The sequence below is a fragment of the Vavraia culicis genome (assembly GCF_000192795.1).
Source record: "Vavraia culicis subsp. floridensis unplaced genomic scaffold supercont1.34, whole genome shotgun sequence".
NCBI classification, from domain to species: Eukaryota; Fungi; Microsporidia; family Pleistophoridae; genus Vavraia; species Vavraia culicis.
This window is the reverse complement of record NW_007360637.1, coordinates 57668-68945: the sequence shown is the minus strand read 5'-3', so window position 1 is coordinate 68945 and position 11278 is coordinate 57668. Positions and strand designations below refer to the sequence as shown.

At 39.0% G+C, this 11278-nt stretch overlaps 7 protein-coding genes across 7 annotated transcripts; 3 read left to right on the top strand and 4 right to left on the bottom strand.

The window, feature by feature from the left end:
• The first annotated feature begins 474 nt into the window (after nucleotides 1–474).
• On the top strand, nucleotides 475–1241 carry VCUG_01887 (uncharacterized protein). The gene has a single exon (XM_008076708.1). It carries the CDS (start codon nucleotides 524–526, stop codon nucleotides 881–883), a length of 360 nt encoding a protein of 119 aa, XP_008074899.1. The 5' UTR covers nucleotides 475–523; the 3' UTR covers nucleotides 884–1241.
• Nucleotides 1242–2142: 901 nt separating this feature from the next.
• Nucleotides 2143–4029, bottom strand: VCUG_01885 (uncharacterized protein). Its single transcript, XM_008076706.1, has one exon. It carries the CDS (start codon nucleotides 4019–4021, stop codon nucleotides 3119–3121), a length of 903 nt encoding a protein of 300 aa, XP_008074897.1. The 5' UTR covers nucleotides 4022–4029; the 3' UTR covers nucleotides 2143–3118.
• VCUG_01886 (uncharacterized protein) lies at nucleotides 2261–2548 on the top strand (the record flags this gene model as incomplete). Its single annotated transcript, XM_008076707.1, has 1 exon — nucleotides 2261–2548. One exon carries the CDS (start codon nucleotides 2261–2263, stop codon nucleotides 2534–2536), a length of 276 nt encoding a protein of 91 aa, XP_008074898.1. The 3' UTR covers nucleotides 2537–2548.
• Nucleotides 4030–4150: 121 nt separating the features above from the next.
• Nucleotides 4151–4780, bottom strand: VCUG_01884 (uncharacterized protein). Its single transcript, XM_008076705.1, has one exon. The coding sequence runs from the start codon at nucleotides 4732–4734 to the stop codon at nucleotides 4177–4179; it is 558 nt and encodes a 185-aa protein (XP_008074896.1). The 5' UTR covers nucleotides 4735–4780; the 3' UTR covers nucleotides 4151–4176.
• Nucleotides 4781–5340: 560 nt separating this feature from the next.
• VCUG_01883 (uncharacterized protein) lies at nucleotides 5341–6403 on the top strand (the record flags this gene model as incomplete). The annotated part of the gene is made up of 1 exon (XM_008076704.1): nucleotides 5341–6403. One exon carries the CDS (start codon nucleotides 5341–5343, stop codon nucleotides 6385–6387), a length of 1047 nt encoding a protein of 348 aa, XP_008074895.1. The 3' UTR covers nucleotides 6388–6403.
• A 911-nt stretch (nucleotides 6404–7314) lies between these two features.
• VCUG_01882 (T-complex protein 1, eta subunit) lies at nucleotides 7315–8856 on the bottom strand (the record flags this gene model as incomplete). The annotated part of the gene is made up of 1 exon (XM_008076703.1): nucleotides 7315–8856. One exon carries the CDS (start codon nucleotides 8854–8856, stop codon nucleotides 7318–7320), a length of 1539 nt encoding a protein of 512 aa, XP_008074894.1. The 3' UTR covers nucleotides 7315–7317.
• A 1186-nt stretch (nucleotides 8857–10042) lies between these two features.
• Nucleotides 10043–10464, bottom strand: VCUG_01881 (uncharacterized protein; the record flags this gene model as incomplete). The annotated part of the gene is made up of 1 exon (XM_008076702.1): nucleotides 10043–10464. The coding sequence occupies one exon, from the start codon at nucleotides 10462–10464 to the stop codon at nucleotides 10060–10062; it is 405 nt and encodes a 134-aa protein (XP_008074893.1). The 3' UTR covers nucleotides 10043–10059.
• Between the last annotated feature and the right edge of the window lie 814 nt (nucleotides 10465–11278).

Genomic DNA, 11278 nt, shown 5'->3' with positions numbered 1-11278 from the left:
CAACACATTAATACGTAATTATCAGGCATGTACTAGCTGATGTATCTATTGCAGTACTCTAGTACAGACATTATAATCTTTGCCACAACTTTTGTTTACGTAAATAGAAATGTTTACTTAAGTTGTTGTAAATTGCGATATCGGTTTTTTAAGGAATCAATATTGGTGTTAAACATGGGTAGAAGTGATTCACGGCAGTTAACACTTTGAAAAATACTTGCCTAATAATAATGCCTTCTTACTTGATATTACTCAGAGACACTCTTGAGAAGCTAAGGGTGCTGAATGAATTGATTATCAGCCACATTAGCACCTATGAACAACAGTTAAATCAGCACAAAGGATGTTTCAAGAGTAAGATCAAACGATTGAGATGTGGTACAAAAGATCGTTTAAAGATGACGTAGAAAAAGTTACGCGGGAAAAGCGTACCAAACTGTACATATTTTTTTATATTTTCATACAGATAGCTTAGTATTCATTTTTACTTTGCCCCTATATCAAACGATCTCACCAGCCCCCCATGGACTACGACCACCACTCAGAGAGCTCAAACACTGAGACTGTAATAATCAAGGAGCGCCCGCCATCACCGCCGAAAAAAAGCAGCAGGCGTGTTACCTCCTCTTTGATGACTAAATACGAGAAGACGCGTATAATTGGCATGCGAGCGATGCAGTTGTCAATGAATGCACCACCGCTTGTTGAGATTGAGGGTGAGACAGATGCCCTGCGAATTGCTGAAAAGGAATTTTACGCACGTAAAATACCTTTTATAGTGAGAAGACGCCTTCCTGATAATACATATGAAGATTGGAGTATTAATGAGTTGGTCTATCCTGACGAGGAAATAGATTTTTCGAGGTATGAGATGAAAGGGTAGGAATCTACCAGGATTACGTATGCTCTGTTGCATGACGGTTAAGAAAGAGATGTGGTGCGGAATGATTAAGTAAAGGCCTCTAAATTATGAAAGAATCTGCCAGAGAATGGTTTATTTAACGTTGATGCAGTAGAAAAAAGTAAACAAATATCATTTGTATTTAAGGAGGAACTTGACGTGAAGAGGCAGTAATTTTAGCGATTATAATCTTAAATTGAATAAGACGATAATTGCAAACGTAAGTAAACGGTCCTACAAGATATAAGTGAAGTGATGAGTAAATTTTGTATTTACCTAAGTGAGCGGTCTACTAAAAAAATTATTTAACCCCTTCAAAAATAAAAAAGTTATATTTGGTATTTTTAATGGAGTAGAAGGCAAAATATTATTATGCTTGCTATCCTTGCAGCTTATCAATAAGTACCGATATTTTTGTTCTTTTTTTTAATTTGATACTTTATTAAGCTTATTTAAGAGACCATGGTGTGGGATCCTATCACTATGTTTTATCGCCTTTTACATTAAAAGTACATTTATTCCCTCACATACCAATAATGTTCATGCAAACACACTTATTTGGTTTGCTAGGACCTACCGTGACCATTGATCTTTGATTCGTAGAACTATGTTTTGTTCAATTCAGTTTTCAGGATATTTGTTTGGCCACTTTCCAACGAACGTATAACTAACTAGGTATGGTTTTCAGTCAATTACTAATTTTTTAGGTCCTAACAAAAATGCACAACAGGAGAAGGTGAGTAAAACGGTAACATCGGTTAAATAAAGTGATTTGTAAATAATCAAGTTATTCTCTGTTTTATAAACAGAAATAGTGTGGTTAGTATGCGCTAGAACATCAATGCACTCATAAGGGATACCAGTGTTGGACAAATCTCGATCTGCCGAAAGCGACTGCCTATTTTTATTGTCTTGCTGTACCGCGTAACAAAATACGTGTAGGTAAACGTAGAAGAATGGTATGACATGCTTTTAGCTAGAGAATCACAGGCTAAACCCTAAAAATTATGCACAGAGGACTGGTGCATGACGATAAAACTGCAATTTGTTCCATTTTCAAATATTTTTGTACGTTATACCAGTGCTGATAAATATATGCCTAGTGTATAATCAAATAGCATCTTTAATAACAAAAACGTGCTGTTCTCAGAATAACCGATGAACAGGTTTCTGCTCACCTGTGCGAGAGAAAAATTAAAATACAAAGGAAAGCATTTCGGTGGTGTAACTAACCGGCCAACGAGGTAAAAACATTTTAATGTCAAAAATTAAGTTCTGTGCCCCAATTCTGCAATGCACAATTTCATTTATTCCAATATTTCATCAAATTATTTTTTAATTTTTTGTCTTGACCCCCAAATGGTCCGACGAATAGAATCTAATGCGAACACCACGTCCGCAATCATGAAAAAACAGCCAGGAAAAGTTAAAGAATTGATGAACAGCCAGCTGAAACCATTTATAATAAGCCCTGTGCACGTGCTCATTATCTCACTGTTATTTATAGGAACTGTTTTTGTGCTGCACCTTTACGCGAGATTCTCACCAGGAACAACTTCGTTGCAGTTGGTCATTGCTTTTGCTGTTTTGATATTGAGCGTTTTTGCTTCGTATCAGTTAAATAAACGATTGTGATTGTGTTCACGATTTACTTTGTTCGTTTATCTGTGTGTTATTCTTGCTTTGGTCCTTGCCCAGCCCGGCGATCTAACCATATTATTCTATACATGGATTAATTTGCTAATCATATGTTAAAAATTCGCTTATGACGTGCAATAATTGATGATATGGTGAGAATCAGGCATTTTTTACGAAGGATCGTTTATTCATATTCTCATATTGCAGCACCTAAACAACACACTTTTCCGGTCCGCTGGGAGGAGGAACCGGGTATTCCCTATACATCACGCGTTGCTATCAATGCATCGATAAATGTCTCAAACATTCGTGCCCAGAAGTAGGGATTGCTCATTTTTTAGGTTTAAAATTTTTAGAGAGTAATAGCCGGAGTTGCACGGAAGTACAGCAGGAAAACATCTTTGTAGTTGCTGACAACACAAGCAAATCCATCAAAAACACCACCCACCATGAATCGCAAACATAAACTCGATCAACACCATACAAAACGTTTCCGAGTCTTACCAAAACACTAGTGATAGATGCATCTGAAAACAACGAATCAAGTCGATCACAAAACGGTCTTCATTATAAACACGTTTATTCCATCGTGGCTATCACCTTGTCAACACGCGACTTCCATCTAATGAACTGTTCCTTCATATTCATCAGCTCCTTCTTAGTGACGGTTTGCAAAGAAATGTGCGAAATGGTGAGACTGTCGTTAGCACCATCTATCGTTCCTCTTATTAACTTCAACCCCAGTGCTTTGATGATCAATCTAAGCACAACGACCCTTTCCAATTCCAAATTATTGCACAGCTCAGAAATTGACACCGTATTTTTGTTATAACACAGGTCCAACATTTTAATGATGTAGGTCTTCTGAAGCACAAACTCGTAGTTATCTATTTTGCAATTCTTAATATACTTGTAGTTTCCTTCCCTTACTGCCCTGAAATATTCCGGCTCATCCTCAAAAGCTGGCAAATTGAAAATGTTCGGCGCAAAAATCGAATACTCTATCATTTTCTCCATATTCCTTTGTTTTTTGGCATAGTAGTAGGCTTCATCGTAGTTTTGCACCTTTTCGTAGTATTTTAGCGCCAGCCCATTAAAATGCTTTTCCTGCTCCCGGGTTAACTTCATGTTCTTGAATCCGTACACCTTCTCCTCAATACTAATGCCTCTCTCGAGTTGTATATCTGCCAAAACGATGTCGATGAGGACCAACGACTCATCGTGCTCATCGGTCTTCAGAACCGATTCGCCGATCTTGTCCCTCAGCTGGCTCAGGACCTCAAAGCGTGACGAGTAATTTTCCGTAATATCTATTGTCGTAGTCGTTAGTGAGAATGGATGCATTTGCGTTGCTATCGGCAGCACAGTCTTCAAAAACTGTTCAATTAGCTCAGTGGTAAGGCACTCCCTGTCCATCGATTGCAGGTAGAGATAAGCATTGTACCATTTTCTCTGTTTGAGCAGCTCCGTGAGGGTTTCCATGAGGGGCTAGGATGTGGAAATATTTATAAAATGGGTGAATGAAAAATAAATTAATCAGAGAAAAGGACGAGAAGGTGGTGCTGAACTTGGCAATTAAGAGTGTAGCGGTTATATATAAAACGCTTTATTGGTGGGCACAGCACCGCAATCGGCAATTATTTTGCCATTGAGTATAAACAATACTCTTCTTTGGTGCATGAGCACGCGTCTTTTTCTCCGTTGTATCGTTTGAAGTCCATGGGCGATAAAAATACCTCATCATCCTTGGAAATGTTCTGTGTGGCAACCAGAAGTACCTTGTAATTTCCCATTCGTGCAAAACCATCCAAGCTTTTCTTGAAATTGATCTCTTTGTTCTTCGCTATTCTGATCTTTACGTTATTTCTGCACTTCCTTTTTGCCAAATTTATTTCGCTCTGCTGATCGAAAGCAACTGCGATGTCCAATTTAGGATCGAAATACACCGTGCCGTCTTTCGGATCTTCTAACTCTTCTTTCAGCATTATGTGGCCTTTCAGTTCGCATATTATAGTGTTAAATCCGCATTTCTCACCAACCAGCAAGCTCTTGTTCCAGCGTTGTTTCTTGTGGAACCCTCGTGCTTTTGCCTCCTTTCTAACAACAGTCTTGTACGCATACTCGCTTAAATTACCGTATTCTTTAATATCAAGTCCATTAAGATACATGAACGCCTTGTCGGAAATACTCCACATTTTAATTTTCTTGGGTTTTCCCAAAAAATGTTAAAATGTACTTTCAATAAAATAGCGGAATCGCAAAGCATGCAGACTCTTTCCTAACAAGTTTTTTTACACGTTTCCGACATGCAATCATCGCGTTCTGCCATGCACAATACAAACTAGTCATTCTACCAGAATGGCCACAGTATAATCTGAAAACCATAACATTTTTACGCGTCTCCGTTTCACTTCCTTTTGCTCTTCAAATTCAGTTTGGTCCTTTTTCCGCAAGTCTGCAATTAAATCATACATCAACGTTTGAAGGAAACCTTTTTAATTAACTGGGCGGAAGGCACTCTGACATATCCCTAAACACCACATTTATTTATTGATCATAGCGTGAAAAAATGCAGTGTGATAGATATTTGTTACTGGAACGTATGTTTCATCGTACATAAGTTCGTTCAAAAAGGCTGAATATGCAGCTATGGATGTGCTGCTTGAACTGTAAAACGAAAATGTTACCGTTGTCTTTGATTGCCGTATGGCGTTTTGTTTGGGCGGAATCGAATCTGAAACAAAACATTGATTTGATCAGTGTTTCACACACAAATAAAAGCCGGAGTGCTAAACAAAACAATGCAATTCGGTGGAATAGGAATCTCTAATTTACCTAATCAGCACTGCTCCAACAGCACAAAGAAGACGCATTCGTACAATTTGATAATAGCTGGCGCGAGGGGACTGGGAAAGACAACCTTCATGAACAACCTTGTTCGCAAGAAAATATTTAGACGGTCTCTGTACCTCGAGAAAAAGGATGACGGCTTGAGAGAACTACAGTTCATAGAAAACGATATTGTAAGTTCTCCTAAGTCGTATGATATCGGTGACGACTACATCAAATACGATGAGGGCGAGGGCTGGAGTACGACCTGGCTCGAGGAACACAAAGTAACATTCGAACTTACGTTGGCTCAGATATTCGAGCGAGGTATAAGAGTAAACTTTTCTGCGCTGGAGGTAGGCAATATAGGCGATTGTATCGACAACACAGATGCTCATATTCCCATCATAAACTACATCAATAGAAAATACAAAGAATACTACGAGAATGAGCGCAAATACAGGCGTGATGAGATTATTGACACGCGTATTCACACCTGTCTGTACTTTTTTGAGCCAGCAGGTCATTGGATACGCGAAATTGACAAGAAAAATATTTTGGAGATCAGCAAGATCTGTGTGGTCATACCTGTAGTAGCACGCAGCGACATGTTCACGATGGAGGAACGGGAGATCATAAGAACTAACTTCCATAAAACGCTTGAGGATGAAAAGATAGGTCTCTACAGGCACCTGCAGATTGTTCCATTTTTTGTTGTAAGCAACCACATAGATGAGTTCGGAATTGTTTATGAGCGACAATACATGTGGGGATCGGTGCAAGCCACCAATAAGTACATATGCGATACAGAGGAGCTGAGGAATGTTGTTATCAGGGACCAGATGCTGTACGTGATCGAGGAGTGCGATAAGTTCTACAGATTATATCGGAATGCCATTCTTAAGGATGATCTGATGAAATATGTGAAAACAGAGGCTAAAGTCAAGAATTACGAGCAAGAAGAGTTCGATAAGTTTTTGTTGGAGTGGTCATGCGATCAAGAGATGTTGTTAGATTGAATAAAGTAATCTTTCTGTAATACAAATCCATAAAACATTCCACAGCAGTGCACAACCACTTTCGCATTGTACTCTGTGCTGTTGTATTGAATCTTGAACATGGAAAAAAAAATTCGTTCGACGGGACGAATACCACGATACATTTAAAAAAAGAAATTTTTGAACACGCTGCTCTTCCCAAAAGAAGTTTTCCTCTTTGGTCTAAAAAACAGCGCTGAATAAAAAATGCTCAAAAATTCTTGTTGTCACGGTGCTAGATTAGCTTTTCTAACGTAAATTAAACGCTCACATTCACCTGCTCACCACGAACATGCTTTATACGTGTATTTGTTCCGTACTCTCTCACGAAAATTAATGTGTAATTTTTTCATAAAAAGCAACAATCTGAACACCTCATGATAAATTCATTGCAATTTATGATCGTAACCATGAGCGTTCTTTAAGTGCCGTTTAATATCGAAGAGCAATCTTACAAAAAATTGCTAAAGATAGATTAGAACGATTTGATTTGGTGTGGATGGAGCCCATGATAAAACCTTTCAATTAATACCGCAGTAAATCCTTGTTTTAAAGAAAATAATGGTGATTTTGCAGTAAAATAAGGCTTGATCTTCATTAAGAACTGCATCACCGGATTGACCATTTTCTGGACGGTTCAATGGCCCTGTAAGTTAGATGATAGTGAACCAGCATGTTACTGAGATGTACACGGCTCTCAGCAGATAAAAATAGGATAAAGAACAGAAACCACGGATCAGGTACCTGTACCGCATCTCTATGAGTTAGCTGGTACGATGTTCTCGAAGGAAACCTCGTTAAAGACTGATAAATACTAAGCGACTCAGCTTTACCACATAAGAAACAAAAGCAAAGGGTAAAAATGTCACATCAAGGTACCACAATCTCTACCTGCTACTTTTTAAATACGTTTTAATTACCTTTGCTAACGATAGTCGCATCAACCATCAACAGCGCAGATACTGCGTTAAAACTCGCCTTAATCATGTTGCTCTTGACGAGCAGCGGCTCAAGCACTCCATCCTCAAGCATATCGCTCGTGCCTCTTTTTATATTGACACCACTGTGGTTTTTGTCGTTCGAGTGTTCGTATCTCAGCTGCTGTATGATCTCGATGGCGTCTTGACCGAAGTTCTTGGCAAGCTGGTACGGGATTATCTCAAAGGCCCTGGCAACTGCTAAGTACACCAGTGCAGACTTCATGGCTATACTTTTTCCCTCTTCACGAACATATTTCGACAGTTCCATCTCTGTTGAACCACCGCCAGTGACAACATTCTTGTTCCTCAGGGTTCTCTTAACAACCATCACCGCATCATTGACACTACGCTCCACCTCATTCAGAACATCCTCACCAGGTCCCCGTATTATCAATGTGTACGCTTTCTTTGTTCCTCCGCTGAGATAATTGTACCGCAGTTTGCCCACCTGCTTCTCCTCGAAGAGCGCACACGTCCCATAAATCTTCAAAAAGTTGGTGGAATTGTATATTTTACCTCCGCAGGCGTTAACAATCCTAAAAAGATCTTCTTTGGCGACACGACCTGCACAGAATATGTTCTTTCTCGCGAAATACTGCGTAGCATAATCACCTACCGGCAAAGAAGACAGAACAACGTTCGCTCCCGTATCGATAATCCTATCGAGCTTGTCCCGCACAAGCTTCCACTCCGCATCCACTATTGCCTGGTAGTCCTCAACCGATTTCAAACGCACTTCACAGTTCTCTCTTTCCTGCTTCCACTCAAGTTCAACATTCAGGCAAATTATTTTTGGATTCTCAATTCTTTTCGGTTGCTGCTCATAGCCCGCGTACGTAAAGCATTTTTCAAAGGCAACGCCATCAACCATCTCTGAATCACTGATAGATCCACCGCTCACCTTCTTTATTCCAACCAGCCTCGTATCATCGATGTCTTCTATCTGTTTGAACGTGTTTACGATCATATCTGCAAATTTGCATTTGTCGTATTTCAGGATCTTGGATGTAAGGGATGTCTGTGCCATGCTGTAGAACTGATCGTCATTGAAATCAATTTTGCAATCCCGCAGTCTCTCGAGACACTTTCCTTGTATTTCCTGCAGCGTATTTTTTATGAACTTGATGTCTAAACTGTCTTTTATCAGTGGTTTAAGCTGCTCAAGAATGCTGCATGCGAGTAACACCACACTCGTTGTGCCGTCGCCAACCTCCTTGTCCTGCGACTCAGAGATAGCGGCCAGTAATCTGCCGGCAGGATGTTCAATTTTCATATTTTTTAGAATCGTAGCGCCATCGTTTGTAATCAGAATCTCGCCGTTCACAAGGAACATTTTATCGCGGCCGTAAGGCCCCAGCGTGGTTTTAAGCGAGTCTGCAATCGCAGCCCACGAGTCGATGTTCGAAAGAACTTGGGGAGTACCCTCGCGGGTGTCCTGTGTTTCAATCGTGTTTACTTGAATTTCTTCCATAACTTAGGGTGCACAAATTTTTTAATTTTTAGGATTGCCCATCTGTGGTACACTATGCCGAGAAGAACTAAAACCACCAAAATATTTTTGCTAGCCATATTTTGCGTTGGCAGGCATGTTTGATTACCCTAATTGTGAACCTTTGACAGAAGTATAATTCATAGTAGTGCTATACACAGCAATTTTATTGAAAGAATGTCTGATTAAGCCACACAAACGTGTTTAATAAGAGATATCGTGGCATTTAATTTTATTATTCAGTTCAGCACACTGGAATGATGACATAATCATATATCCAGATATGCGCAGCTATTCGTATGCCGATAAATTAGTTAATCGTATAAAGAGAGTACAACATGATATAGCAGATGCAAGGAATGAAATAGTACTTCAAACATCAAAGTTATGTTGTTTGTGTGTAGAACAAGTCCATGTTTAGCAAATTCTTGGAGCTAAGGTGGTGAATTGACCCTATCTAGAAACATGATAGAAGAATTGTGGTAGTTTAAAGGCCGGTAACAACTAACAATTGCAAATATTGCGGTACAATTGTTGAGAATGATCAGTGTTATGAAGTGCATCGCCGGTAATTATTCATATGGTACCACATAAGGAACTTGGGCACCTGAACAATTACTACGGTCGTTGCCAAGGCAACAATAATTGCCAAAAAATGGCCCTTTACGTCAAAAATATATAAATTGTTTTTTTACAACGATAATTACACCAATTTGCAAATAAATCCTGATCTTCTCCACAAGAGTGCTCTGTAAATAGTCTGATAACCAGCATTTTTTACATTTTTAATGAGTCTTCATAGTTCATTAACAAACTTTGACTGGCTCTTAACCAAAAGGACTTACATTAACGTAGTCTATCTCAGGAAATAGAAAAATTATCAGAGAGAAAATGTAAAGGTATCACCATGGGAGAGTTTAGTGAATGCTGAAGGGTGTGCACGCCACGCGAAAGCGGATGCGTTCCAGAAAATAGCGAATGATTATAAACGATCAAAGATCTATTTTAACTGCTAAAAAATTATTTCCTAGTAAATTATTCCCTGAAACATATTTTTGATTTTTTCACAAAAATGAGTTGCACGATTGATACTTTTTAACTGCACACATACTTCATTTATAGTGGTAGATATACACAGCTTGTACAAAAAGAATGTCCTAACAAAGACTTAGGTCTTAGGAAAGGTTAATTTAATTTTTTAAATTCTTCTTTCAATTTCTTCACGTTTTCATTGACGTAATCCAACGGAGTATCGACCACCTTCCAGTCAATTTTCAGACAGTTCACTTTGTCTATGCACGGCACGATATGGAAATGAACATGTGGCACGCTCTGTATATGGCCGTTGTTCTGCAATATGTTAAACTTTTTTATTCCGAGCAGCTTAACGGCTTTCCATATCGTGCGCATCGCATGTGCCACGTCTTCCTCTTCACAATCGTAGAGGAACTCGCCATGTTTGACAGGTATGACCAACAAATGGCCTTTTGACAAAGGTCTTATATCAAGAATGATAAACACCCGTGAATCCTTATACAGCACGTTCATATCTTTTGAGTAAATACTGCAAAATATGCATTCGCTGTCCATCCTGGGGGCCTGGTAAAAATTGCAATAAATTTGCATAGAGCACGCACTTATCGAGTAGAAATCACTAAAGTTTCTCATTTGGTATTGAAGAGAATTGTTGCGTAGGTTTCAATGCACTAATTGGTGTATTTGCGCTACCAAACCTCATTTACTATCTTTTGTTCACCATAAATTATGTAATTTACCTGTTTTAATACAGAATTTACGTCAAATCTCATAAATGCGTTGGAAATGTTTTTGCATTCACTTATCACAGACATGAACAACGGAAAGTCGGTGTTGAAGCCATTAACAAAGCTGTCATGGTAATAATCGCTGAATTTGTCTGAGCCGTTGATGAACTCAACTTTATTTTAATTCTAAACATTGCTGTGCCAGTTGTGCTAATCACAGTCTCTCCTTTCATCATGGCAATGAATAGTCGTTGATCTTTGACTTAGGTAGATGTCTGTAGAGTCTCACTCAGAGAGGCATTTATTACCGTATGATACTATCAATTTCTATTGTGATCAATTTTTGATGAATTAAAGGATCTTTTGTCCATATTTTCATTCAAGACCAGCAATCATAAGCTGGCACTTGTTGTTCTGTGGGCATTTCTCTTTTTGTATACCCACCTGACTTCAAGGTTATTCGGTACCTACCGTTAAGTTCACTGGAGCACGCCTATAACAGTCGAAATGTCTGATAATTCTTCGTGTAGAAGTGCTGCTGACGCCATACAGTGAAACACATGTGTCAGCCACTCCTTTGATGTTAAAAGCCGCACAAGCGGGAGTGCCACATCTCGCATCTAAGAGCTGAGTGTGTTCTT